This window comes from Pseudophryne corroboree, chromosome 3, assembly GCF_028390025.1.
Source record: "Pseudophryne corroboree isolate aPseCor3 chromosome 3, aPseCor3.hap2, whole genome shotgun sequence".
NCBI classification, from domain to species: Eukaryota; Metazoa; Chordata; class Amphibia; order Anura; family Myobatrachidae; genus Pseudophryne; species Pseudophryne corroboree.
In genome coordinates this window covers 511,371,429-511,397,792 of record NC_086446.1, presented here as the reverse complement: position 1 = coordinate 511,397,792, position 26,364 = coordinate 511,371,429, and the positions used below count along the sequence as shown (strand labels likewise).

At 45.8% G+C, this 26,364-nt stretch overlaps 1 protein-coding gene across 2 annotated transcripts in view; it reads right to left on the bottom strand.

Moving 5' to 3' along the window:
* Positions 1-1,305: 1,305 nt before the first annotated feature.
* MYH10 (myosin heavy chain 10) overlaps positions 1,306-26,364 on the bottom strand; it is a 321,458-nt gene continuing 296,399 nt past the window's right edge. For both annotated transcript variants that reach the window (XM_063961060.1, XM_063961061.1), the window contains 11 exons: positions 10,769-11,017; positions 10,305-10,517; positions 9,462-9,674; positions 9,197-9,358; positions 8,856-8,984; positions 5,797-5,885; positions 5,300-5,423; positions 4,850-5,058; positions 4,569-4,677; positions 4,042-4,214; positions 1,306-2,641 (listed from right to left, as the gene is read on the bottom strand). In XM_063961060.1, the coding sequence (XP_063817130.1) occupies positions 2,488-2,641; positions 4,042-4,214; positions 4,569-4,677; positions 4,850-5,058; positions 5,300-5,423; positions 5,797-5,885; positions 8,856-8,984; positions 9,197-9,358; positions 9,462-9,674; positions 10,305-10,517; positions 10,769-11,017 (1,824 nt within the window). In that variant the 3' untranslated portion in view covers positions 1,306-2,487. The remainder of the gene's footprint in view (positions 2,642-4,041; positions 4,215-4,568; positions 4,678-4,849; positions 5,059-5,299; positions 5,424-5,796; positions 5,886-8,855; positions 8,985-9,196; positions 9,359-9,461; positions 9,675-10,304; positions 10,518-10,768; positions 11,018-26,364) is intronic.

Sequence of the window (26,364 nt, the reverse complement as noted above, 5' to 3'; positions counted from 1 at the left end):
CTATACCCCATGGTACTAAATGGAACCCCAGTATCCTCTAGGACATAAGAGAAACATATATAGGCCCAGATTTATCAAGTCCTGGAGATTGGTTGGTACTTTATCACTGTGCTATTTATCAATCAGCTCCTAACTGCCATTTTTCTAGCAGCCTGTGATTTGGACGTTAGGAGCTGATTGGTAGGCACTTTATCACTGTGCTATTTATCACTCGCAAAGGCTTGATAAATGGGGGTCTTAATATTGTACCTTGGTTGTTTGAGTTCGTAATTTACCTTTGACTGACCAACTGCCAAAAATTGTTGTGTTGGTAGGGAAGGGAAGGAAAGATTTATTGTGAATACACTGAATCTTCTCGAATTTAATTTTGATCCATCCTCAAATTTCCACACCTTGGACCTCCCCTCTATGCAGGTAAAATGTAATCCTGAGTATGACTGCTCCTTGCACTTGTACACTTTTGCTGCATTCACACCGCAAATGCCGGGTCCTACCCGGTAAGACAAACGTGTACTTACCGGGTGGGATCCGGCATTTGCGCTCCGTTGCAGGCTTCCCGACCCGGCAATATACCGGGTGGTTGCCATGACCACGGAGGCCGCAGCAGCAGCAGGGGCGGGGGTGGAGGCGTCGTCGGGAGATGAGCTCATCTCCAGCGCCGCCTCTCCCTATCTTGTGAATGGGAACCGTGTCGCATCGACACGGCTCCCATTCACACCGCACCTGACCCGGTAATCAACCCGGGTAAAACCCTTCTTTTTTACCGGGTTGATTTACCGGGTCAGGCGACCCGCTAAATCGCCCAGTGTGCTTTCACATCGCACACTGACCCGGTTCGACACGGCAATATGCCGTGTCGGTACCGGGTTATTTGTGCGATGTGAAAGGGGTATTTGTGACCGATATGCCAGTTCAATGATGAAGTGTGCTAGTGCCTTGATCCAAGTCACCAATACGATCTCCAGAATCAGAGTGGACCAAGTGATATGGCCTTGGGAGCAATGAGAGGTGGGAGGAGGGGCTAAAGGCTAAACTCTGATTGGGCAACTGGAATAAAGGGTAGGAACAAGAGAACAAACAAGTTTAATCTGCAATTAGTCCATATTCCTGCACCCACCAAACTCTGTGGACGAGAGCGAGAATACGTTTATACTGTATAACCAAGAGTGTCACACTGCATAAGTCTTAGTAAACCCAAACTAAATTATTTCTATGTGCGGAGTTATCTGGTGCATATAAAAATACATGACAAAAATCCATTTCCTTATCGTTATAATCTTCTAAATAAGAGACTGCAAACCAGTATTCTATAATGATACGTTTATTGTCTTACAAAATTCATTGTCTAGAAATATTGGATATACACGGGGGTGAGAGAGGAAAAGGGAGCTCCTGGGGATGGGCAAATGATTTCGGCAGCCATTACATAATAACAAAAATAATAATAAATGAACAGAAATTTATGTGCACACAGAGATAACCTGTATAAACTGTTTAATCCTCACAGGGTGAGAGGAGGTGCATATGCCCTCTACACGACGAAAGGCTAAAGCTTTTAATACAAATAATAATAAAAAAAAACCAAAACATAATTCCAGCACAAGTGACCTGATTAATACTGACTTCTGAACTTGCTTCATAGTTATACAAGATATAATGCACAATAAAATGATCTATTACATCTGCCGGAAGATGTAGATATGTATTTTAATATGTTCAATTGACGAAGTGTGTAAGGCACCTTTTTGTCATTAAATATGTATTTTTTCCTTTTAAGCGTTTAAAATTAAGAGAGTGGTCAGAAGACAGTGCTAATCTTTCATGAAATGTAGTCTGGGTATAAAGAATCCCACTACTGCCACCATCACTGTGTTGGCAGAAGGTGCAGTTAGTAATCAAGAGACTAAACTGTGAAGAAAACATACAGTCTGTCCTCGACACCAATTTTTACCGCATTACAAACAAGTGGCAGATTCACAGTTTCATTCTGGAAATTCTTTAGTTGAATTAAGGATCCATTGTAGTTTAGACTGAAATAGATAGGGTCAGCTACAACATGCAAAAGGTATGAGTATCCCACATCTTTCCTCCACCCCCGTCATCCACATGGGATTAGGACAAAAGACATGAAATGTATTTGTTTGTCCACATGATGCTATATATAAAGAGAAAGCAAAAAAAGTCTTAAAACAGACGCCTTTAAAAGAAATGTAGAGCCAGAATATATAACCTGTTTGATGCCTGCCTTCTGTATATGGGGTGAAGAAACGTGGTTTTCACTTTGTTCCTGCAACAGAGGGCACTTCAGCAGGAAATTAATTCACTGGATTTGTATTTTAGCATTTAAGAAACAGAAGTGCATTTGTCTAAAAGGAGTGCAGTACAAACTCCCCCCAGACTTGCTGGCATTACTGTTTGACCTGTAGAGCTTAGTGTCCCTTCGTCACTGCAGCCCTGCACTTGGCAGAGGAATGCTGAGAGAGGAAGTCACTCGGTTGGAGATGAAGCAGATGTCTCATTGACTTCATTGGTTTTAATTTCTGTCTCATCATCTGAGAGATCCATGGAAGTGCCCTCTATCTGCAGCTGTCGGCGACCCGAGCGGCTGGAGGACGTTGAGAAGGACATGGGGCCACCTCTCCTGAAAGAGTTAAGTGCACAATAATACATTCTATTTGGCACCATGAACATAAGAGGAAAAATAAATAAATTTTATATATATATATATATATATATATATATATATATATATGAAACGAAATAGAGGAGATGGCGCCAAGGTAGTTATATCAACGCCCTACCTAAAAATGGACCCTTACAGTACTCTCCGGATAAATTACGTCAGATAACAAATACTAACATAAAAATTTATTAAAACAACATATAAACCCGACACAAATGTTCATAAATATACAGAGTTGATACATTATACAGAGACTTGGCTGTCAGCACTGCACCACTGGAGGGTCTACCACGTGTTCTAAATTGGTTAGACATTATACCCATTTGAATTGCCTTCACTCCTGAGTCTCTGAGTGTCAGGTTCAAGCTGCTGACCGACGAGGTTCCTTATGCTTGCGAACCAGTTAGATTCTATACACATATGAATCTTCCCCATATTCGAATATCTGAATGTCAGACTCAAGCTGATGATATACGAGGTATGGTCCTCGCTGTATCAATCAAGTCCCATTGAAATATTGAAACGTTGTTCATACATCTTTGAATGACCTTTTATGTGCTGACAATATGTTCTGTAATGAAGAGATTTTACCCCTGATGAAGTCTTGGAACAAGACGAAACGCGTTGGGTTATTTATCTATCTATTATCTGATGTTACCTCCGAATCTACAATAAGGAGAAGGAGGAAATCGTAGTGATATATCTACGCTTTTTCCTCATCACTACAAACTGATTGTTCAAATTGTGCGACAAATGTAAATGTATCAACTCTGTATATTTATGAACATTTGTGTCGGGTTTATATGTTGTTTTAATAAATTTTTATGTTAGTATTTGTTATCTGACGTAATTTATCCGGAGAGTACTGTAAGGGTCCGTTTTTAGGTAGGGCATTGATATAACTCCCTTGGCGCCATCTCCTCTATTTCGTTTCATATTTTCACACATTTAGTTCCTCCTAACAGGGAACTTAGAGGATACAGGCAGCCATATAATTAATTAATTTTAGTGTTTTATTTGAAATAGCGCAGTGGGAGAGTAATTCTTGTTATATATATATATATATATATATATATATATTCATATAAATCCGCACTCACATCTTCAGAGCAGACATCATCAGGGGGTTGCTATCCAGCTGGATTTCCAGATTAATATAGGTATAATGAAATGGGGAACTTCCCACAATTGAAGTTTTTTTTAATGCTCACATATACAGTATATGTCAACGTTTCGGTTCATATCAGACCTCTCCTTACCACAATGTAATGTGCTTGTGCTGCGTTTGTGCTCTGATTTAATATTTATTTCCTTCCACCTAGCGGTCACTAATAACATGCCATGCTATTTTATCTCACCTCAATCTATTCTTCAGCGTTGAAACTTCACGGCTTAGTCCCTCATTAGCCTCTGATGCATCATCTAGCTCGCGCTGCATCTTGCGTCTGGAGGCATTAGCTCGGGTGGCTTCTTCTTCTGCTTCCTCTAGCTGCCTCTTCAGTTGCTTCATGCGAGTGTTGGCCTTTTCCATCTACAGCACAGAGAACAATGGATAGATTTTATTTATGAAACCTAGGCGGATTTCTAGTGAAAATATAAAGATACCCATCTGTTAATATCAAGTCAAATAAATAACTGTATGCGGGATGCTGGCCGAACTCCAATTTTTTTTTTTAAAGGGGCAATTATGTACAATGCCTAGTACATTGTAATTATGTTAAGCCTTGTACGATTGGCACTTCAAAAAAAAAAATGTTGAAGAGCGGCCGGCATCCCACACAGCCATCAAACTCAGACTTCATTACAACCCAGCCAAAGTATTTATATTAACCATTCACATTTATACATCTTTAGAATGGACTATACTACGAGTGTTTTTATATACCTGCTCTTTGTACTGGTCTGCATGCCGTCGCTCATCTTCCACTTGCATGAAGACCTCCTTTAGCTTCTTCTCTGTTCTGCGCACCAGCTTGTTAGATGCAGCTCGCTCCCTAGAGGAGGATAGGAGAGAAGTCAGTCTATCTCCCTCATAAAATACTCAGCCCGTTTCTGCTGCTTTAGGGGACAAGTTAATCTTTTGTAATTTGCTTCCTTTGTTCACTAAACCACTTCTAGGAACTTAAACAAAGTGGTCTGACTGCTTCATCCTTCTTGAATACTCACTTGGCTTCCTGCTCCAGCTGTTCTTCTAGCTGTGCAATCTTTGATTCGAGGGTAGCAATAGTGGCTTTAAATTTAGACTTGACAGTTCCCTCCAATTCCTGAAGTTTGGCTTTCAGCTCCTTATTTTGCCGCTCCAATTGCTGCCGCGCATTTTCACTCTTCTGGGCTGAACTACGCTCTCCAACCAGCTCAGAATTTAGCGTGTCCATCTTAGTAGTGACAGGATAAACATTGCTAATATAACTAAACAATAACTATTGAAAAGTAGGTCAATTTTTTAATCTGCTACCATGAACAGGGAAAGTACTGGGAAAACAAAATATCAAAAAACATGGTGGTAAACAAAGTAACTGAGACGAATGTCAGGACAATTGCAAATACATTCTCTGCCTATAACTACCCACCCAACCCAGATAATAAAGCTGGACCCCATGGTGGATCTGGTCTCACCTGGAGAGTAGTCTTGCGGAATCGATCATTCAGAAGCTCCATGTTGCTTTGTTCCTCTTCCAACTCTTCCTCAAGCTGAGCAATCCTGGCTTCCAAACGTCTTTTCTCATCCAGGAGGGCAGACCTGTCAATGAAAACTATATCTAGTGCTGTGTACTAGGCAGAACACAATGGTTCTATTTATCTATAACTAACCAGTCTAGTGCACATTTCACTTAACTGAACCCCTAAATTAAACATTAAAAGTAAAGATAGTCTATACTCATGCTCAGTTTAGTGGGTGTCTCCGCAACTTTGATTTATTTGTCCCCAATATGTGATAAAGAGATGTACTTACTCTTTGCCTTACTCTGTAAGTGTATACTCTATCTTCTTTGACCTATTTATTTTGGTCAGACTTGCCATTTGCTTGTGCTCGATACTTTCATTGTTTTGCCTTTTTTTTATTATTGCAAAAACATTTAATGAAAATACTCCATAAAAAAAAAGTTACTCACTTCCCAGAGGTGCTGTTTGAGATCTCATCAGAGAGCTCATCTCGTTCCTGCTCTGCGTGGCGTCGAGATCGCTCCGAAGCTGCAAGCTCCTGTGTATAGTAGAGATTTTTTTTTAATAACTTAAGAGACTCTGGGGTATATGCAATTGCGGTCGAATTCCCGAAATTGTCGAATTTCGGGTCATTTTCGCCCCAAAAAAAAATTCGCCTATGCAATTCAGTGCTTTCCGACCAAAAAACGGACTTTCAAAATTCGACTTTTTGAAATTCGAATTTTTGCAAATTCGACTTTTCTGCAATGATACAAGTGCTGCAATTCGACCAAAGCATATTCAATTCAAGTTTGGAAATTCGACAGCAGTGCTTTTAGACAGCAAATTCGTCATTTTCAATCCGCCACACTTTGGAGGGTGAAAACAATAAAAAAAAATTTTTAACATGTTTTTTTTGGTGTTTTTTTTTTTAGGAATAGCATATCTATTTATATTAGAAGGGATTAGGTACTTTTTTTTTTTTTTTTGGAGGCACAAATATTATTTATATATTTTTTAAAATATTTTTTTTTTTTTATTGCTGGAACGGTAAAATCCTTTAAAAAAATGGCGTGGGGTCCCCCCTCCAAAGCATAACCAGCCTCGGGCTCTTCGAGCTGGTCCTGGTTCTAAAAATGCAGGGGAAAAATTGACAGGGGATCCCCCGTATTTTTAAAACCAGCACCGGGCTCTGCGCCTGATGCTGGTGCAAAAAATACGGGGGACAAAACGAGCAGGGGTCCCCCGTATTTTTCACACCAGCATCGGGCTCCACTAGCTGGACAGATAATGCCACAGCCGGGGGTCACTTTTATGCCGTGCCCTGCGGCCGTGGCATTAAATATCCAACTAGTCACCCCTGGCCGGGGTACCCTGGGGGAGTGGGGACCCCTTCAATCAAGGGGTCCCCCCCCCCAGCCACCCAAGGGCCAGGGGTGAAGCCCGAGGCTGTCCCCCCCCATCCAATGGGCTGCGGATGGGGGGGCTGATAGCCTTTTGTGATAATGAAAAGAATATTGTTTTTTCCAGCAGTACTACAAGTCCCAGCAAGCCTCCCCCGCAAGCTGGTACTTGGAGAACCACAAGTACCAGCATGCGGGAGAAAAACGGGCCCGCTGGTACCTGTAGTACTACTGGGAAAAAAATACCCAAATAAAAACAGGACACACACACCGTGACAGTAAAACTTTATTTCATACGTCGACACACACATACTTACCTATGTTCACACGCCGACCGGTCCTCTTCTCCATGTAGAATCCACGGATACCTGAAAATAAAAGATCAATATACTCACCTCAGCCATGGTCCAGAGATACATCCACGTACTTGGCAAAAAAAGAAAACGAACACACGGGCCACCGGACTGAAAGGGGTCCCATGCTGACACATGAGACCCCTTTCCACGAATGAGACCTGTCAGTGACAGCTGTCACACAAAGGTCTCTAAAGCCAATCAGGAAGTGCAACTTCGTTGCGCTCACCTGATTGGCTGTGCGCTGTCTGAACTCAGACAGCGCATCGCACAGCCCCGTCCATTTTATTCAATGGTGGGAACTTAGCGGCTAGCGGTGAGGTCACCCGCCGGTCAGCGGCTGACCGCGGGTAACCCCACCGCTAGCCGCTAAGTTCCCACCATTGAAACTAATGGAGCGGCTTTGCGATGCGCTGTCACAGCACAGACAGCGCACAGCCAATCAGGTGAGCGCCACGGAAGTAGCGCTTCCTGATTGGCTGAAGGGACTTCAGTGACAGGAGTCACGTGATGTCCCGGCATTCGGGAGAAAGGGGTCTGATGTGAAAGCATGGGACCCCTTTTAGTCCGGTATGGAGCGGGTGTTCGGTTTGTTTTTTTAACAAGTACGTGGATTTATATCTGGACGTGGATGTACCTCTGGACGCTGGAAGGTGAGTATAATTTTTTCACAGGTACCCTCGGATCGTCGGAGACCGTGGCAGTCGGCGTGTCAACATAGGTAAGTATGTGTGTGTGTGTGTCGGTAGTGTGTAATAAAGTTTTACTATCAAGGTGTCTATGTCCTGTTTTTATTTGGGTATTTTTTTTCCAGTAGTACTACAGGTACCAGCGGGCCCGTTTTTCTCCCGCATGCTGGTACTTGTGGTTCTCCAAGTACCAGCTTGCGGGGGAGGCTTGCTGGGACTTGTAGTACTACTGGAAAAAACAATATCTTTTTATTATCACAAAAGGCTATCAGCCCCCCCATCCGCAGCCCATTGGATGGGGGGGGGGACAGCCTCGGGCTTCACCCCTGGCCCTTGGGTGGCTGGGGGGGGGGGGGGGACCCCTTGATTGTAGGGGTCCCCAGGGTACCCCGGCCAGGGGTGACTAGTTGGATATTTAATGCCACGGCCGCAGGGCACGGCATAAAAGTGACCCCCGGCTGTGGCATTATCTGTCCAGCTAGTGGAGCCCGATGCTGGTGTGAAAAATACGGGGGACCCCTGCTCGTTTTGTCCCCCGTATTTTTGGCACCAGCACCAGGCGCAGAGCCCGGTGCTGGTTTTAAAAATACGGGGGATCCCGTCAATTTCCCCCCCGCATTTTTAGAACCAGGACCAGCTCGAAGAGCCCGAGGCTGGTTATGCTTTGGAGGGGGGACCCCACGCCATTTCCCCCCCCGGGTTTTTCCCGTTTTCCCCCGTTTTTTAAAATCGCGGCAAAATCCGCCAAATCGGCCGATTTTCGCCCGCGGGTCTGTCGAATCCGTTTTGCATTGAATATGGTGAATTCCAGCAGCCACCTGCCGGAATTCACCTGTCGAATTGTGTCGAATTTAAAAACGGCGATAATTTGCCGCGATTCGCCGTGAATTGCATATACCCCTTACACTGTTGGTACATGCATGGGGGGTCATTAGTAATGGCAACCAGTATAAGCAGTTTTAATGGTTTTGGGGAAAGTTCCTTGGTTCCATCCACTGATGATTGTTCTGGGCATTTAACATTACTAGATTTCCAGGATTATGTCTTAATGAGTTGCCAGGTACCTACACGTCTCCATACTCACCTCCTGCAGCTGAAGAATTTCTGCCTCCAAATTTTTCAGCTTCTTCTCATTCTCCTTGGACTGAGTGAAGATATCATCTCGAGATGCTCTTGCCTCCTCAAGCTCCCTCTGGTAATCTTTCATTTGAGCCTGGCAACACAGATGAAAAAAGAAAGTTATCTAACTAGCCACAAAAAAAGTTATCTTACTAGCCATAACGAAGGTTATATAACTAGCCACAAGAAAGCCACTGAAGGGTTGCTATGGTTCCACTTATATTACAGGTCTGTGGTAAATGAACTAGCTCTCTCCCAAGTATATGGAAGCATCCGCCTCATATCCAAGTTCCGAGCAAACATTACCTGCAGTTTGCGCAGTTGCTTGATGGCGTCTTCCCGTCCCTTATTTGCAGCCTCTATTTGTGACTCCAGATCCTTCAAAGTCATTTCCAACTTCTTCTTGGTAGCAACAGCCAGAGCGCGCTGCTTACGCTCATCTTCCAGTTCTGCTTCCATTTCCCTCACCTTGGGAATACAAATACAGCCTCTACATCAGTTTGGGGCAATAGCGATTATCAGACATCGTTAGTGCACTTTCCCACAGACATCTATTACCACAAGTACTTACCTGTTTCACCAACATGCGTTTCTTCTCTTCATTTTGCTCATCACGTGCCTGTAAGTCTCGCTCGAACTGTGCCTTCATAGCCTGCATGTTCACCTCCAGACGCAGCTTGGCATCCTCTGTACCCTGTAGCTCATCCTCCAATTCTTCCAGCTGTGTCCTCATCTCTTCTACCTGCTGCTCAAGTGCACGCTTTGATTTTTCCAACTCATGGACCTGCCAGTAGACAAGAGTGTGTCAACAGCAAACTCAGCTGTATATAGTGTTAGGATACAACAACCCAACAGCTCTTGGATGCAATAATAGAGCTGCAACTGCCAATGGTGTTGTTCGTAAACAAGAAGATAGGGCAACTATGACAAAAGACCGTAAACTAAAACACAACGTTGAATAAGATGGGTAACAGGCTGATCAAACAACCTAGAACTACAGTTGCAATTATGTTGAATATCACTAACCTAGAAACAAGAAAAAGGGCAGGAAAAAAAAAAAACCCACGACCACAGTCACTAGTGACAGAAGATCAAAAGCACACCAACCAAGCTATAGCTACAAATTAATGGCAACATATCACAAAATCAAACAGGCTAATTAAAAAAAAAAGTAATGGGGAGTGGAGAATATCTATTTAGTCTTATCTATAAACAGGATAACCTAAATCCCAAAACAAAAACTGAACAGCATAAAATACTGGAGAACGGATGAACATAATTTCAACAAGAAAAAATAAACTTTGCAAGCAAGAAATCTAAAACAGACCATAGTGTTGCACTAAAAAGATACAAGTGTCTATTTTCCCAATGCTTAAAAAATCATAAACGCAACACCTGATGATGGCATACTTACGTTCTTTCCCACATCATCCTTAGAGTTCATTAAATCCTCCATTTCTGCTCTTAGCTGCTTGTTCAGCCTCTCAAACTCATCTCTAGCTTCTAGTGCTTCTTCAAGGGTCCTGGCCAGCGAGAGAGCCTTAGTCTCCTTCTCCCGAGCATCTGCCTCAGCCCTGTCACGTTCTTCAGCACATCGGGCAGATATGTTTTTCTCTTCAGCAAGGAGCTGGGAAGAATGACAAAGGTAAAACATTTTTACATTTTTTTTTGAGTAACTAAGCAAGTCAGCATTGTTTTGAAAGCACTGTATGGTCTTGCTTAAGTGATACGGTCTCAGACTGCATATATTCCGTAGACCAATATGTGCATTCCAAAATCACTCCTGTAACATCCGCACCTTTGCATATAGGTGATTATAGATCTATTTGAAACCTTTCTATTGACCACCAAATAAAAGGCTAGAGTCAACATACTCACCTGATCAAACTTTTTCTGTTTCTTCTCCAGGTTGGACACGATCTGCCTCTGGTGATCCAGGTCTACTATAAGGTCATCCAGTTCCTGCTGAAGTCTGTTTTTGGTCTTCTCCAATTTTTCATATGCCAGCCCCTTTTCCTCCAAACGTTGACCCATCAATTCCATGTCCTTCAAGAGTTTCTTCTTGACCTCCTCTAGTCCTTCTATAGTTCCTACATCATCATCCACCTTCTTCTTCGTTTCTGAAAGCTAATTATTAAAAAAAGAAAAAAATTAAAACCGTTTACAATTGAAGAGTAATTACACTAGATGTTCTGCTTTTAGGTTCTAGAAAGTCAGCGCTACTAAAACAGCATAAACCATCATGTGACCTATAAATGCACAAAGAACCAGTGACATTACTATAGTATAAAGTACAAATAATTCTCACATAGGGGGAGATGCATTATGCCTTCTAAAGTGATAAAGTGGAGAAAGTACCAGCCAATCAGCTCCTGCCATGTTACAGGCTGTGTTTGAATAATGACAGTTGGGAGCTGGTTGGTTGGTACTTTCTCTCTCTTCACTTTATCACTTTCAAAGGCTTAGTATATATCCCTCATATAATGGTTCAGCCAACACCGTGGGTGCTTCTAAGTGTGCAAGCATTTAGTTTACTTTAACTTATGAAGATGCATTTCAACTGGATTATGACCTTCCCTGTGTTAATGGAGTATACTAAGGCATACTGCAGGCATTTGGAATAAAGAGGCACTTCACTGGAGTGTGGGCACTTGAATGTGTCTCCAAAAGTTCAAGCTCCTCCCTCTTCTGTACATCTATAGTCAACTTCAGTAATATTACTAACAAAGCCCGAAGGACATAACTAAGAGGAACAGAACAAAATATAAGGATCTCCATCAAAAACAGAAAAAAAGAACCTTAACAAGAATTAATGTAAGTGTAAATATACCATATCCTCTCTTATGGGTCTATTCAATTCAAGTCGGATTTCCCGACTCGTCGGATAAATGGCAGTTTCCGACAATTTAAGGTCAAATCCAGATTCGACCTATTCAATCAAACTGCCGTTTTTTTCGACAAGTCAGAAAAACCGACTTGTCGGAAAAGACGTGGATCGGCGGACTAGCCGCGGATCCACGGCCAAATCCGACAGGTTTTAGACCGTTTCCGACAATGTCCATCCGACTTTAAAAAAAAGTCAGATTGGCATTGTCGGGAACGACCAAAACCTGTCGGATTTGGCCGCTAATTGAATACTGAAATGTCGGATCCTTTCCGTCGGAAAGGATCCAGCATCAATTAAATAGACCCCTATGTGGGAGACACCGGAAACAAGACATCTTGAATCAGTCCCTTTTGGAAAAACTGGCATCTTTAGACGCAAAACTATTGAATCTGCAGAATTTAGTGAGTGTGTCTATGGAAGGCCAGGCGGCCCCAGACAACAATGCTCAGACAAGACCCCTTGCTGTGCCACCAAGGCAGCACTCAATGATATGGTACAATGGGGTGTAGTATGTTATTCTGGCGTTTGGGATGCCGGCGCCCAGCTTCCCGGTGTCGGGATCCTGACTGCTGGCATGCAGTCAGTGGGGTGAGCGCAAGAGAGCCCTTTGCGCTCACTCCGAACTATTAATTTCTGTCCAATAAGCTGTGAAGGGTTTATCACATGGGATCAGGAAAATAGCCGTGCAAAAAACCCCTGTGTGGAATTCTGATAAGATATACCTGTACTACAGCGCCCCTCATTAACGAAATTAAGAGTAAAAAGAACGGGATCCATTCAATTTGCCGGCTGTCGGGACGCCGGCGGTCAGGATACTGACGCCAGAATCCCGGCAAAACAGGACTATTTCCACTTGTGGGTGTTCACGACAACCACAGAGTGTAAACAGATCCTGTGGCAAGCACAGCGAGCCCACAAGGGGACTCAGCGCTCGCCCTGTTGCCAGCATTCTGGCGGATGGGATGCCGCTGTCGGGATATGGACGGCCGACATCCTGCCCGCCAGTACATTGTATGTGTTCCAAATGAGTAACTGACCCCAGTCTTTATTTCTGCCTCTATGTCCTAAGAAAGTATGGTAGAGAGCAACAACTAAGCTGAAATTCTGGATCCTATTAGGCTAGCATCCAAAGCTGCATGCCCCAAAAACTCAACACACCTCTTGGATGTGGTCAAAAATAATCACTAAACTGCAAACTCTGAAAAACTGCTCAGACCATTTTTCAACGGCCAAGTGAAAAGCAGAATCACGAATCAGAAAAGCACTAGCAGCTAAATAAAAAGATACAAAAAAAAAAAAAAAAAAAGAGGATTTTGTTACTTACCGAATAATCCATTTCTCTGCATCCACCTCGGGGACACTGCAGATTTCTTAGACAGCTGGGTGTGAAGGAATGCAGACCGGAGGTAGCACAATATAATCAAAAAAGTATGCACAGCTGGCTCCACCCCCTTCACGCCCCCTAATTTGAAAAGAAGAAGAGAAAAGGGAACAGTCTTTCCAAGAAGCTTTACACAAAAGATGCAGAGAGACCGTCTGGTTTTGCAGAACCTGACGTACCATTTCCTTATTGCCTCAAATCTGGTCTTCTAGGAGAAACACCTTCAGATGTATCGTATCTAAAATGAGGCTCAGGAATTGAATCCTCAGTGTCGGTTGTAGGTTGAATTTTTTTAAATTCACGATCCAACCGTGTTGAATCAGAAACTGATGAGTGGTCTGAGCATGCCGGATCAACTGCTCCTGAGAGGGAGCCTCGATCAGAAGGTCGTCCAGATATGGGATTACCAATACCCCAAACGATCTCAATTTTGCGACCATGACTGCCATGATCTTTGTGAAGACTCTCAGGGGTTAATGATAGGCCGAATGGTAGGGCTCTGAACTGGTAGTGATTCTTGGCCACTGCAAACCGTAAATAAGCTTGGGGCGGGGTCCAAATCGGGACATGAAGGTACGCATCCTTTATGCCCATGAACACCATGAACTCTTCCTGTTCCAGTCCCGCAATAACTGACTGTATTGACTCCATCTTGAACCTGTAAACTTTCAGGAACTGATTCAAAACTTTTAAATTGAGGATTGGCCTGACAGACCCATCCTGTTTTGGCACTACAAAAAGATTTGAATAAAATCCCGTTCCTCTTTGAGAAGTCGGGACATGCATAATTACTTCCGTCTGAAGTAACTTTTGAATTGCCGTATCTAATGCCCTCGCTTTCTGAGGACACAGAGGAAGGTCTGTTGTAAAGAACTGACTGTGAGGGCGGTTTAGAAAATCTATTTTGTATCACTGGGAAATAATATTGTTGATCTGGACTTCTGGTGAGGTTTTGGCCCAGGTGTACCGAAAACCTTTCGAACCGTGCGCCCACCAAAGGAGACCCAAGGTGAGCTGGGAGACTGTCATGCCATGGTCTTGTCAGCAGGTTTAGGGTCCTGTTTTCTGGTTGTGGTCTGGGAACAGCCTCTCCACGAGCTTGAGCGCCAAAACCTCTTCCTCTAGCTCGAAAGGATTGAGACCTAAATGAACTGAACACAGGACCAGAATAATTTCTTCTGACCGATCGCGTGGTCCTAGGATATGTGGTAGGCAGAAAAGTAGATTTCCACGCTGTTGCCTGTGAAATCCACTTGTCTAATTCCGGACCAAATAAAGTATCACCTACAAAGGGGATTGCTTCCACTGCCTTCTTGGAATCAGAATCCACTTGCCATTCTCTGAGCCACAGAATCCTTCTGGCAGATATAGCCAAAGCCAAGATGCGTGATGCTATTCTGCTAGTCTAACTATGTCCTCTTAGCTGTTATCTTCCTTTACAACCTGAACAATTTGACCAGCCCACACTACAATAGCCTTGGTCATGCAAGCACTAATAATTGTAGGTCTGTGCGATGCTCCAGCAGTGACAAAAATAGATTTCAGTGCTGTGTCTAATTTACGATCCGACACATCCTTTAGTGTAGTCATGTTTGGTATCGGCAAGATTGTCTTTTTTGACAGTCTAGCCAGGGAGACGTCCACAATCGGCGGAACCTCCCACTTGGACATGACACCCTTGGGTAATGGGTAATTAGCCGTGAACTTTTTTGGAATTTGGAAGCGTTTATCAGGCTGCTTACATGCTTCTCCCATTTGATCCTGGAGAGTCTGAGGAATTGGAAAAACTGCCATTTACAGTTTTTCAGACTCAAATAAATCAATGGCCTCAGATTCCTTAACCTCTTCTTCCTTGAAGTTAAGGACTCGTTTAACCTCCTCAATAAGAGGAACTAATCCCTTGACTTCAGCGGTCTCTTCCTGAGAGCGGACGTCAATGATTGCCTCCACTGACTCTCCCTCCTCCTCATCCCCAATGAGACCTTCCTCCTCCTCCTGCAGAAGGGGGGAGGGGCCTCTTTACAGCTTTACACATATTAATTTCTACTCGTGTGGGTGGCGTAATTCTAATTAAGAATTCCTCCATAGTCTTGGAAAAGCCTGCAGCCCATTCTAAATGTTGCTTGCAGGATTCCGCCATCTCTTTAGAAATATCCGCCAGGGCATTTTCCCATGACCCTGATGGACCACTGCTCCCAGGTTGAGCGTCCATTCCCAGACATGCGTCGCACAACCCTGAGCTGCCAACATTAGTGCTCTTTTTTTCACATTTTTAACATACGTAGCAAGTTTTTTTGGTCTTGGTTGGTGCTTTACACATGTTTAACATACACTCTCACACCAATCAGCAGTACTTTCACTCTATTAGAGTAGGAGAAGAAAGACTGTAGGGATATAAGGAGCAATGAAAAATGTAGGAGTCACACAGTTGGAATTATATTAAAGTGAAAAATCAAAAATTCCTTAACCAGCCTGAAGTTTACAAACCCCACACCAACTGTTTATACAGTTTGAGTTGAACTGGGTTGAAAGTCTGTTGTTCTTCCTCCGCAGGACCCGTCAGCAGAGTCCGTTGGAAGATAAAACATATGACTATAACTAAAATAAATTAAGAAGATCTCAGCAGAAGAGTCTATACTAAGCTGGCGCCAGAACCTACCCTGACAAACCCTGGAAAACGGTCAGCAAGCAACGCAGTCTGCACTAAGCTAAAATATATATCTATCTATAAGCAATGCCTCTCTCCTCTGCATCAGGGCTCTTACAAGACCGCCCCTCCCAGAGGTTTGGCGCTCTATCCTCTGTAGGATAGGCAACATTGTTTCACTTATTAGGTGGGAATACACACCACCCAGAGGAAAACCAGTCTGAGCCAGCTTTATCCAGCTTAGTCATCCAGCAGGGGAGGGAAGGGGGGGGGGACCTGGAGTGATATGAGGTCCACTTCCACCATGCTGACAGGAAGACCAACACCAGCACACACACACAGAGGGGTGCAAGCAAGCCTGCCCAGCCCAGTATGTGTGGAGAGAGACCCAGAGAGGAGGGACCAGCACACCCAGTAAGAATGCAAGACTATATGGTTAGTTTATGTGCTAAGAGCCTGTTTAAGGTTCCTACCGCAGCTCTCCCCCTTATAACAACTCCTGTACCGAGTGTAGGTTGTTGGAGTATCCCTGGAGGAGCAGGCACTGTATGAAGAGAAATGGCGCCAGGAAGCCTGTGGTCCCGCTCTGAGATAGCTTCGCCCCCTACAATGGCGCCGGAGCTACAGTAAGCTTTATATTGGCAAAAAGTCTCCTAATAGTGTGTGAAATGAGGCCCCATCACCTATTTCCACTGCGTTGCCAGTCTGCGCAGGGGGGGCTATGGGATCACCCCAGAGGGAGTCCGTATGCCCACCCAGCATCCTTGCTGCACCAAGATTGGGGGGAACCCCGCTAGCCGGCCCCCCGGCAACACTCACCACTCTTCTGATCTTCAGGCTCTGTGATGGGGGTGAGCGGCATGCTGCAGGTGTGTGCGCTAGAGCGCAATGACTGCGGTGCACTGACCCTCAGGACCGTTATCCTGTCAGCGGGATCTGACTCACTTCGGTGTCGCCCCCTCCTCAGTGTCCCTCGGTGCAAGTAATCTGTTGCCCAACAGCCTACCTGAAAATAATAAACAATGAAAATAAACTGAAGAAAACTCTCTGGAGCTCCAGAGTTGCATCCTCTCCTGAGGGCACATTTTTTAAACTGAGCTGTGAGGGAGGGCATAGAGGGGAGGAGCCAGCACACCCTGTTGAAGAATTTGAAGGTGCACCGGCTTCTTTGGACCCCATCTATACCCCATCGTATTAAGTGTCCCCAGTATCCCTTATGAATGATAAATAAATCAGAATTTTTCAATCAGCACTCTCCTTCAGGACTGCAGTGTTGGGGGATCGAAATGGTGGTGGCCCTTGGAAAACCAGAGCCTTTACAGGAACTGGTTATTCCCATTTTCTGCGACCACTTTTAAAAAGGAGTAATAGGTTTAATCTGCGCAAAACCTAAATAATTCCTTTCAGTTTTCATCCAGGCTTCACAAATATTATTACTAAAGAGAAGGAAAACAAAAAAAATAGGATTTTAATACCTACCGGTAAATCCTTTTCTCCTAGTCCGTAGAGGATGCTGGGGACTCCAAAAGGACCATGGGGGTATAGACGGGATCCGCAGGAGACATGGGCACACTATAAGACTTTGAATGGGTGTGAACTGGCTCCTCCCTCTATGCCCCTCCTCCAGACCTCAGTTATAGGAAATGTGCACAGGGAGACGGACATTTCGAGGAAAAGGATTTTTGTTAAACTAAGGGTAAGACACATACCAGCTCACACCACAACACACCGTAGAACTGGATTACCAGGAATACCAGATAACAGTATGAACGAAACCTTCGTGTAACTGAAAACAACAACTGCAAGTAACAGTCCGCACTGGGATGGGCGCCCAGCATCCTCTACGGACTAGGAGAAAAGGATTTACCGGAAGGTATTAAAAATAAGAATTTACTTACCGATAATTCTATTTCTCGGAGTCCGTAGTGGATGCTGGGGTTCCTGAAAGGACCATGGGGAATAGCGGCTCCGCAGGAGACAGGGCACAAAAGTAAAGCTTTCCGATCAGGTGGTGTGCACTGGCTCCTCCCCCTATGACCCTCCTCCAAGCCAGTTAGGTACTGTGCCCGGACGAGCGTACACAATAAGGGAGGAATTTTGAATCCCGGGTAAGACTCATACCAGCCACACCAATCACACCGTACAACTTGTGATCTAAACCCAGTTAACAGTATGATAACAGCGGAGCCTCTGAAAAGATGGCTCACAACAATAATAACCCGATTTTTGTAACTATGTACAAGTATTGCAGATAATCCGCACTTGGGATGGGCGCCCAGCATCCACTACGGACTCCGAGAAATAGAATTATCGGTAAGTAAATTCTTATTTTCTCTATCGTCCTAGTGGATGCTGGGGTTCCTGAAAGGACCATGGGGATTATACCAAAGCTCCCAAACGGGCGGGAGAGTGCGGATGACTCTGCAGCACCGAATGAGAGAACTCCAGGTCCTCCTTAGCCAGGGTATCAAATTTGTAGGATTTTACAAACGTGTTTGCCCCTGACTAAATAACCGCTCGGCAAAGTTGTAAAGCCGAGACCCCTCGGGCAGCCGCCCAAGATGAGCCCACCTTCCTTGTGGAATGGGCATTTACATATTTTGGCTGTGGCAGGCCTGCCACAGAATGTGCAAGCTGAATTGTATTACACATCCAACTAGCAATAGTCTGCTTAAAAGCAAGAGCACCCAGTTTGTTGGGTGCATACAGGATAACAGCAAGTCAGTTTTCCTGACTCCAGCCGTCCTGGAACCTATATTTTCAGGGCCCTGACAACATCTAGCAACTTGGAGTCCTCCAAGTCCCTAGTAGGTGCAAGGCACCACAATAAGCTGGTTCAGGTGAAACACTGACACCACCTTAGGGAGAGAACTGGGGACGAGTCCGCAGCTCTGCCCTGTCCGAATGGACAAACAAATATGGGCTTTTTTGAGAAAAAAACCACCAATTTGACACTCGCCTGGTCCAGGCCAGGGCCAAGAACATGGTCACTTTTCATGTGAGATGCTTCAAATCCACAGATTTGACTGGTTTTAAACCAATGTGATTTGAAGAATCCCAGAACTACGTTGAGATCCCACAGTGCCACTGGAGGCACAAAAGAGGGTTGTATATGCAATACTCCCTTGACAAAGTTCTGGACTTCAGGAACTGAAGCCAATTCTTTCTGGAAGAAAATTGACAGGGCCGAAATTTGAACCTTAATGGACCCCAATTTGAGGCCCATAGACACTCCTGTTTGCAGGAAATGCAGGAATCGACCGAGTTGAAATTTCTTTGTGGGGCCTTCCTGGCCTCACACCACGCAACATATTTTCGCCACATGTGGTGATAATGTTGTGCGGTCACCTCCTTTCTGGCTTTGACCAGGGTAGGAATGACCTCTTCCGGAATGCCTTTTTCCCTTAGGATCCGGCGTTCCACCGCCATGCCAACAAACGCAGCTGCGGTAAGTCTTGGAACAGACATGGTACTTGCTGAAGCAAGTCCCTTCTTAGCGGCAGAGGCCATAAGACCTCTGTAAACATCTCTTGAAGTTCCGGGTACCAAGTCCTTCTTGGCCAATCCGGAGCCATGAGTATAGTTCTTACTCCTCTACGTCTTATAATTCTCAGCACCTTAGGTATGAGAAGCAGAGGAGGGAACACATACACCGACTGGTACACCCACGGTGTTACCAGAACGTCCACAGCTATTGCCTGAGGGTCTCTTGACCTGGCGCAATACCTGTCCCGTTTTTTGTTCAGACGGGACGCCATCATGTCCACCTTTGGTATTTCCCAACGGTTTACAATCATGTGGAAAAAACTTCCCGATGAAGTTTCCACTCTCCCGGGTGGAGGTCGTGCCTGCTGAGGAAGTCTGCTTCCCAGTTTCCATTCCCGGGATGAAACACTGCTGACAGTGCTATCACATGATTTTCCGCCCAGCGAAAAGTCCTTGCAGTTTTTGCCATTGCCCTCCTGCTTCTTGTGTCGCCCTGTCTGTTTACGTGGGCGACTGCCGTGATGTTTTTCCCACTGGATCAATACCGGCTGACCTTGAAGCAGAGGTCTTGCTAAGCTTAGAGCATTATAAATTTACCCTTAGCTCCAGTATATTTATGTGGAGAAAAGTCTCCAGACTTGATCACACTCCCTGGAAATTTTTTTCTTTGTGTGACTGCTCCCCAGCCTCTCGGGCTGGGCTCCGTGGTCACCAGCATCCAATCCTGAATGCCGAATCTGCGGCCCTCTAGAAGATGAGCACTCTGTAACCACCACAGGAGAGACACCCTTGTCCTTGGATATAGGGTTATCCGCTGATGCATCTGAAGATGCGATCCGGACCATTTGTCCAGCAGATCCCACTGAAAAGTTCTTGCGTGAAATCTGCCGAATGGAATTGCTTCGTAGGAAGCCACCATTTTCTACCAGGACCCTTGTGCAATGATGCACTGTTTTTAGGAGGTTCCTGACTAGCTCGGATAACTCCCTGGCTTTCTCTTTCGGGAGAAACACCTTTTTCTGGACTGTGTCCAGAATCATCCCTAGGCACAGCAGACGTGTCGTCGGGATCAGCTGCGATTTTGGAATATTTAGAATCCACCCGTGCTGTTGTAGCAGTATCCGAGATAGTGCTACTCCTACCTCCAACTGTTCCCTGGACTATGCCCTTATCAGGAGATCGTCCAAGTAAGGGATAATTAAGACGCCTTTTCTTCGAAGAAGAATCATCATTTCGGCCATTACCTTAGTAAAGACCCGGGGTGCCGTGGACAATCCAAACGGCAGCGTCTGAAACTGATAGTGACAGTTCTGCACCACGAACCTGAGGTACCCTTAGTGAGAAGGGCAAATTTGGGACATAGAGGTAAGCATCCCTGATGTCCCGGGACACTATATAGTCCCCTTCTTCCTGTTCGTTATCACTGCTCTGAGTGACTCCATCTTGATTTGAACCTTTGTAAGTGTTCAAAAATTTTTTAGATTTAGAATAAGTCTCACCTAGCCTTCTGGCTTCAGTACCACAATATAGTGTGGAATAATACCCCTTTTCTTGTAGTAGGAGGGGTAATTTAATTATCACCTGCTGGGAATACAGCTTGTGAATTTTTTCCCATACTGCCTCCTTGTCGGAGGGAGACCTTGGTAAAGCAGACTTCAGGAGCCTGCGAAGGGGAAACGTCTCGACATTCCAATCTGTACCCCTGGGATACTACTTGTAGGATCCAGGGGTCCTGTACGGTCTCAGCGCCATGCTGAGAACTTGTCAGAAGCGGTGGAACGCTTCTGTTCCTGGGAATGGGCTGCCTGCTGCAGTCTTCTTCCCTTTCCTCTATCCCTGGGCAGATATGATCTTATAGGGACGAAAGGACTGAGGCTGAAAAGACGGTGTCTTTTTCTGCAGAGATGTGACTTAGGGTAAAAACGGTGGATTTTCCAGCAGTTGCCGTGGCCACCAGGTCCGATGGACCGACCCCAAATAACTCCTCTTCCTTTATACGGCAATACACCTTTGTGCCGTTTGGAATCTGCATCACCTGACCACTGTCGTGTCCATAACATCTTCTGGCAGTTATGGACATCGCATTTACTCTTGATGCCAGAGTGCAAATATCCCTCTGTGCATCTCGCATATATAGAAATGCATCCTTTAAATGCTCTATAGTCAATAAAATACTGTCCCTGTCAAGGGTATCAATATTTTTAGTCAGGGAATCCGACCAAGCCACCCCAGCTCTGCACATCCAGGCTGAGGCGATCGCTGGTCGCAGTATAACACCAGTATGTGTGTATATACTTTTTATGATATTTTCCAGCCTCCTGTCAGCTGGTCCTTGAGGACGGCCCTATCTATAGACGGTACCGCCACTTGTTTTGATAAGCGTGTGAGCGCCTTATCCACCCTAAGGGGTGTTTCCCAACGCGCCCTAACTTCTGGCGGGAAAGGGTATACCGCCCATAATTTTCTATCGGGGGGAACCCACGCATCATCACACACTTTATTTAATTTATCTGATTCAGGAAAAACTATGGTAGTTTTTTCACATCCCACATAATACCCTCTTTTGTGGTACTTGTAGTATCAGAAATATGTAACACCTCCTTCATTGCCTTTAACGTGTGGCCCTAATAAGGAATACGTTTGTTTATTCACCGTCGACACTGGATTCAGTGTCCCTGTCTGTGTCTGTGTCGACCGACTAAAGTAAACGGGCGTTTTAAAACCCCTGACGGTGTTTTTGAGACGTCTGGACCGGTACTAATTGTTTGTCGGCCGTCTCATGTCGTCAACCGACCTTGCAGCGTGTTGACATTATCACGTAATTCCCTAAATAAGCCATCCATTCCGGTGTCGACTCCCTAGAGAGTGACATCACCATTACAGGCAATTGCTCCGCCTCCTCACCAACATCGTCCTCCTACATGTCGACACACACGTACCGACACACAGCACACACACAGGGAATGCTCTGATAGAGGACAGGACCCACTAGCCCTTTGGAGAGACAGAGGGAGAGTTTGCCAGCACACACCAAAAACGCTATAATTATATAGGGACAACCTTATATAAGTGTTTTCCCTTATAGCATCTTTTTTATATATTTCTAACGCCAAATTAGTGCCCCCCCTCTCTGTTTTAACCCGGTTTCTGTAGTGCAGTGCAGGGGAGAGCCTGGGAGCCTTCCCTCCAGCCTTTCTGTGAGGGAAAATGGCGCTGTGTGCTGAGGAGATAGGCCCCGCCCCTTTTTCGGCGGCCTCGTCTCCCGCTCTTAACGGATTCTGGCAGGGGTTAAATATCTCCATATAGCCTCCGGAGGCTATATGTGAGGTATTTTTAGCCAAAATAGGTTTTCATTTGCCTCCCAGGGCGCCCCCCTCCCAGCGCCCTGCACCCTCAGTGACTGCCGTGTGAAGTGTGCTGAGAGGAAAATGGCGCACAGCTGCAGTGCTGTGCGCTACCTTTAGAAGACTGAGGAGTCTTCTGCCGCCGATTCTGGACCTCTTCTTATTTCAGCATCTGCAAGGGGGCCGGCGGCAAGGCTCCGGTGACCATCCAGGCTGTACCTGTGATCGTCCCTCTGGAGCTGATGTCCAGTAGCCAAGAAGCCAATCCATCCTGCACGCAGGTGAGTTCACTTCTTCTCCCCTAAGTCCCTCGTTGCAGTGATCCTGTTGCCAGCAGGACTCACTGTAAAATAAAAAACCTAAGCTAAACTTTTCTAAGCAGCTCTTTAGGAGAGCCACCTAGATTGCACCCTTCTCGGCCGGGCACAAAAATCTAACTGGCTTGGAGGAGGGTCATAGGGGGAGGAGCCAGTGCACACCACCTGATCGGAAAGCTTTACTTTTGTGCCCTGTCTCCTGCGGAGCCGCTATTCCCCATGGTCCTTTCAGGAACCCCAGCATCCACTAGGACGATAGAGAAATCCTATTTTCTCTTACATCCTAGAGGATGCTGGGGACTCCAAAAGGACCATGGGGTCTATACCAAAGCTCCAGACCGGGCGGGAGAGTGCGGACTACTCTGCAGCACCGATTGAGGTCCTCATCAGCCAGGGTATCAAACTTGTAGAACTTAGCAAAAGTGTTTGAACCCGACCACGTAGCTGCTCGACAAAGTGCCGAGACTCCTCGGGCAGCCGCCCAAGATGAGCCCACCTTCCAGGTAGAATGGGCCTTCACTGACTTTGGCAACGGCAATCCAGCCGTAGAATGAGCGTGCTGAATCGTATTACAAATCCAGCGTGCAATAGTCTGCTTGGAAGCAGGATTTCCAATCTTGTTGGAAGCATACAGGACAAACAGAGCCTCCGTTTTCCTCACCCTAGCCGTTCTGGCGACATAAATTTTCAAAGCTCTTACGACAGCGAGAGATTTTGGCACCATCACGGCATCCGTAGCCACAGGCACCAAATAGCTTGATTTATGTGCAACGAAGAAACCACCTTCGGCAGAAATTGTTGACTAGTCCTCAATTCCGCTCTATCCACATGGAAAATCAAATATGGGCTCTTGTGAGACAAAGCCGCCAATTCCGACACCCGTCTGGCGGATGACAAGGCCAAAAGCATGACCACTTTCCAAGTGAGAAATTTCAACTCAACCTTTCGCAAAGGTTCAAACCAGGGAGACATAAGAAAGTGTAACACCACGTCAAGATCCCACGGTGCCACGGGTGACACAAACGGAGGATGGATATGCAACACTCCCTTCATGAAAGTCTGAACTTCAGGAAGGGCGGCCAATTCTTTTTGAAAGAAAATAGATAAAGCCGAAATCTGCACTTTGATGGAACCCAATTTTAGGCCTGCATCCACACCTGCCTGCAAAAAATGGAGGAAACGACCCAGCTGAAACTCCTCCGTAGGAGCTTTCTTGGCTTCACACCACGACACATTTTCTCCAAATACGGTGATAATGCTTCGCCGTGACCTCCTTTCTAGCTTTAAGGAGAGTGGGGATGACTTCCCCGGGAATACCCTTTCGAGCTAGGATTTGGCGTTCAACCTCCACGCCGTCAAACGCAGCTGCGGTAAGTCTTGAAATATGCATGGCCCCTGCAGTAATAGGTCCTCTCTGAGAGGAAGCGGCCAAGGATCTTCTATGAGCAATTCCTGAAGATCCGGATACCAGGCCCTCCGTGGCCAATCTGGAACGACGAGTACTGCCGGAACCCTTGTTCGTCTTATGATCCTCAACACTTTTGGAATGAGAGGAAGTGGAGGGAACACATATACCGACTGAAACACCCACGGAGTAACCAGGGCGTCCACTGCACTGGCCTGGAGGTCCCTTGACCTGGAACAATACCTCTGAAGTTTCTTGTTGAGGCGAGACGCCATCATGTCTATTTGAGGAATTCCCCAACGCCTTGACACTTCTGCAAATACCTCTTGATGATGAGCCCACTCTCCTGGATGGAGATCGTGTCTGCTGAGGAAGTCTGCTTCCCAGTTGTCCACGCCCGGAAGGAAGACTGCTGACAGAGCGCTCACGTGCTTTTCCGCCCAGCGGAGAACTCTTGTGGCCTCCGCCATCGCCGCTCTGCTCTTTGTTCCGCCCTGGCGGTTTACGTACGCCACCGCTGTTACGTTGTCCGACTGAATCAGGACAGGTAGACCTCGAAGAAGGTGTTCCGCTTGCAGAAGGCCGTTGTAAATGGCTCTTAACTCCAGAACGTTTATGTGGAGACAAGTTTCCTGGCTTGACCATTTTCCCTGGAAACTTCTTCCTCGTGTGACTGCTCCCCAACCTCGGACTTGCATCCGTGGTCAGCAGGACCCAATCTTGGATCCCGAACTTGCGTCCCTCTAGAACTGGCCTGACCAACCTGTGGCTCTCCAGCTGTTGTGAAACTACAAGTCCCATCATGCCTTGCCACAGTTTTGCTATTCGGGAATGCTAAAACTGTGGCAGGGCATGCTGGGATGTGTAGTTTCACTACATCTGGAGAGCCACAGGTTGGCCAGGCCTGCTCTAGAAGGTGAGAACTTTGCAGCCACCACAGGAGAGATATTCTGGTCCTGGAAGATAGACTTATTTTCCGGTGCATGTGCAGGTGAGACCCAGACCATTTGTCCAGCAGGTCCCACTGAAATACCCGGGCATGAAACCTGCCAAACGGAATGGCTTCGTAAGCCGCAACCATCTTCCCTAGCACTCGAGTGCATTGATGAATCAACACTCTTGCCGGTTTCAGAATCTCCTTGACCATGCATTGGATTTCCAGAGCTTTTTCCGCTGGAAGTAACACTCTGCAGTTCCGTGCCCAGGATCATGCCCAAGAAAGGCAGCCGAGTTGTCGGAATCAACTGAGACTTTGGCAAATTTAGAATCCAACCATGATGTTGTAGAACAGTCAGGGAGAGTTCCACATTTCTTAGCAACTGGTCTTTTCATCTCGCCTTTATCAGGAGATCGTCCAAGTACGGGATAATTGTGACACCCTGCTTGCGTAGGAGTACCATCATTTCCGCCATCACTTTGGTGAAGACCCCCAGGCCCGTGGAAAGCCCAAACGGCAACGTCTGAAATTGGTAATGATAATCCTGCACCGCAAATCTCAGGAGAGCTTGATGTGGAGGATATATCGGGACGTGTAAGTAGGCATCTTTTATGTCGACTGACACCATAAAATCCCCCCCTTCTAGACTGGAGATCACTGCTCGAAGAGATTCCATCTTGAACTTGAAAGTTTTGAAATACAGATTGAGGGATTTTAGGTTCAGGAACGGTCTGACCGAGCCGTCCGGCTTTGGCACGACAAAGAGGCTCGAATAAAACCCTTCTCCCCGTTGGGACGGGGGTACTGGGACATTGACACAGCTTTTGTATCACAGCACTCACTACTTCCCTTTCTGTGATGGAAACTGGCAAGGCTGATTTGAAAAATCGGTGGGGGGGCACCTCCTGAAACTCCAGTTTGTACCCTTGGGACACTATGTCTAACACCCAAGGATCTAGGCCCGAGTGAAATCAGACCTGACTGAAGAGTCAGAGACGCGCCCCCACCGGCACGGACTCCCGTAGGGGAGCCCCAGAGTCATGCAGTAGACTTGGCAGACGCCGGGGAGG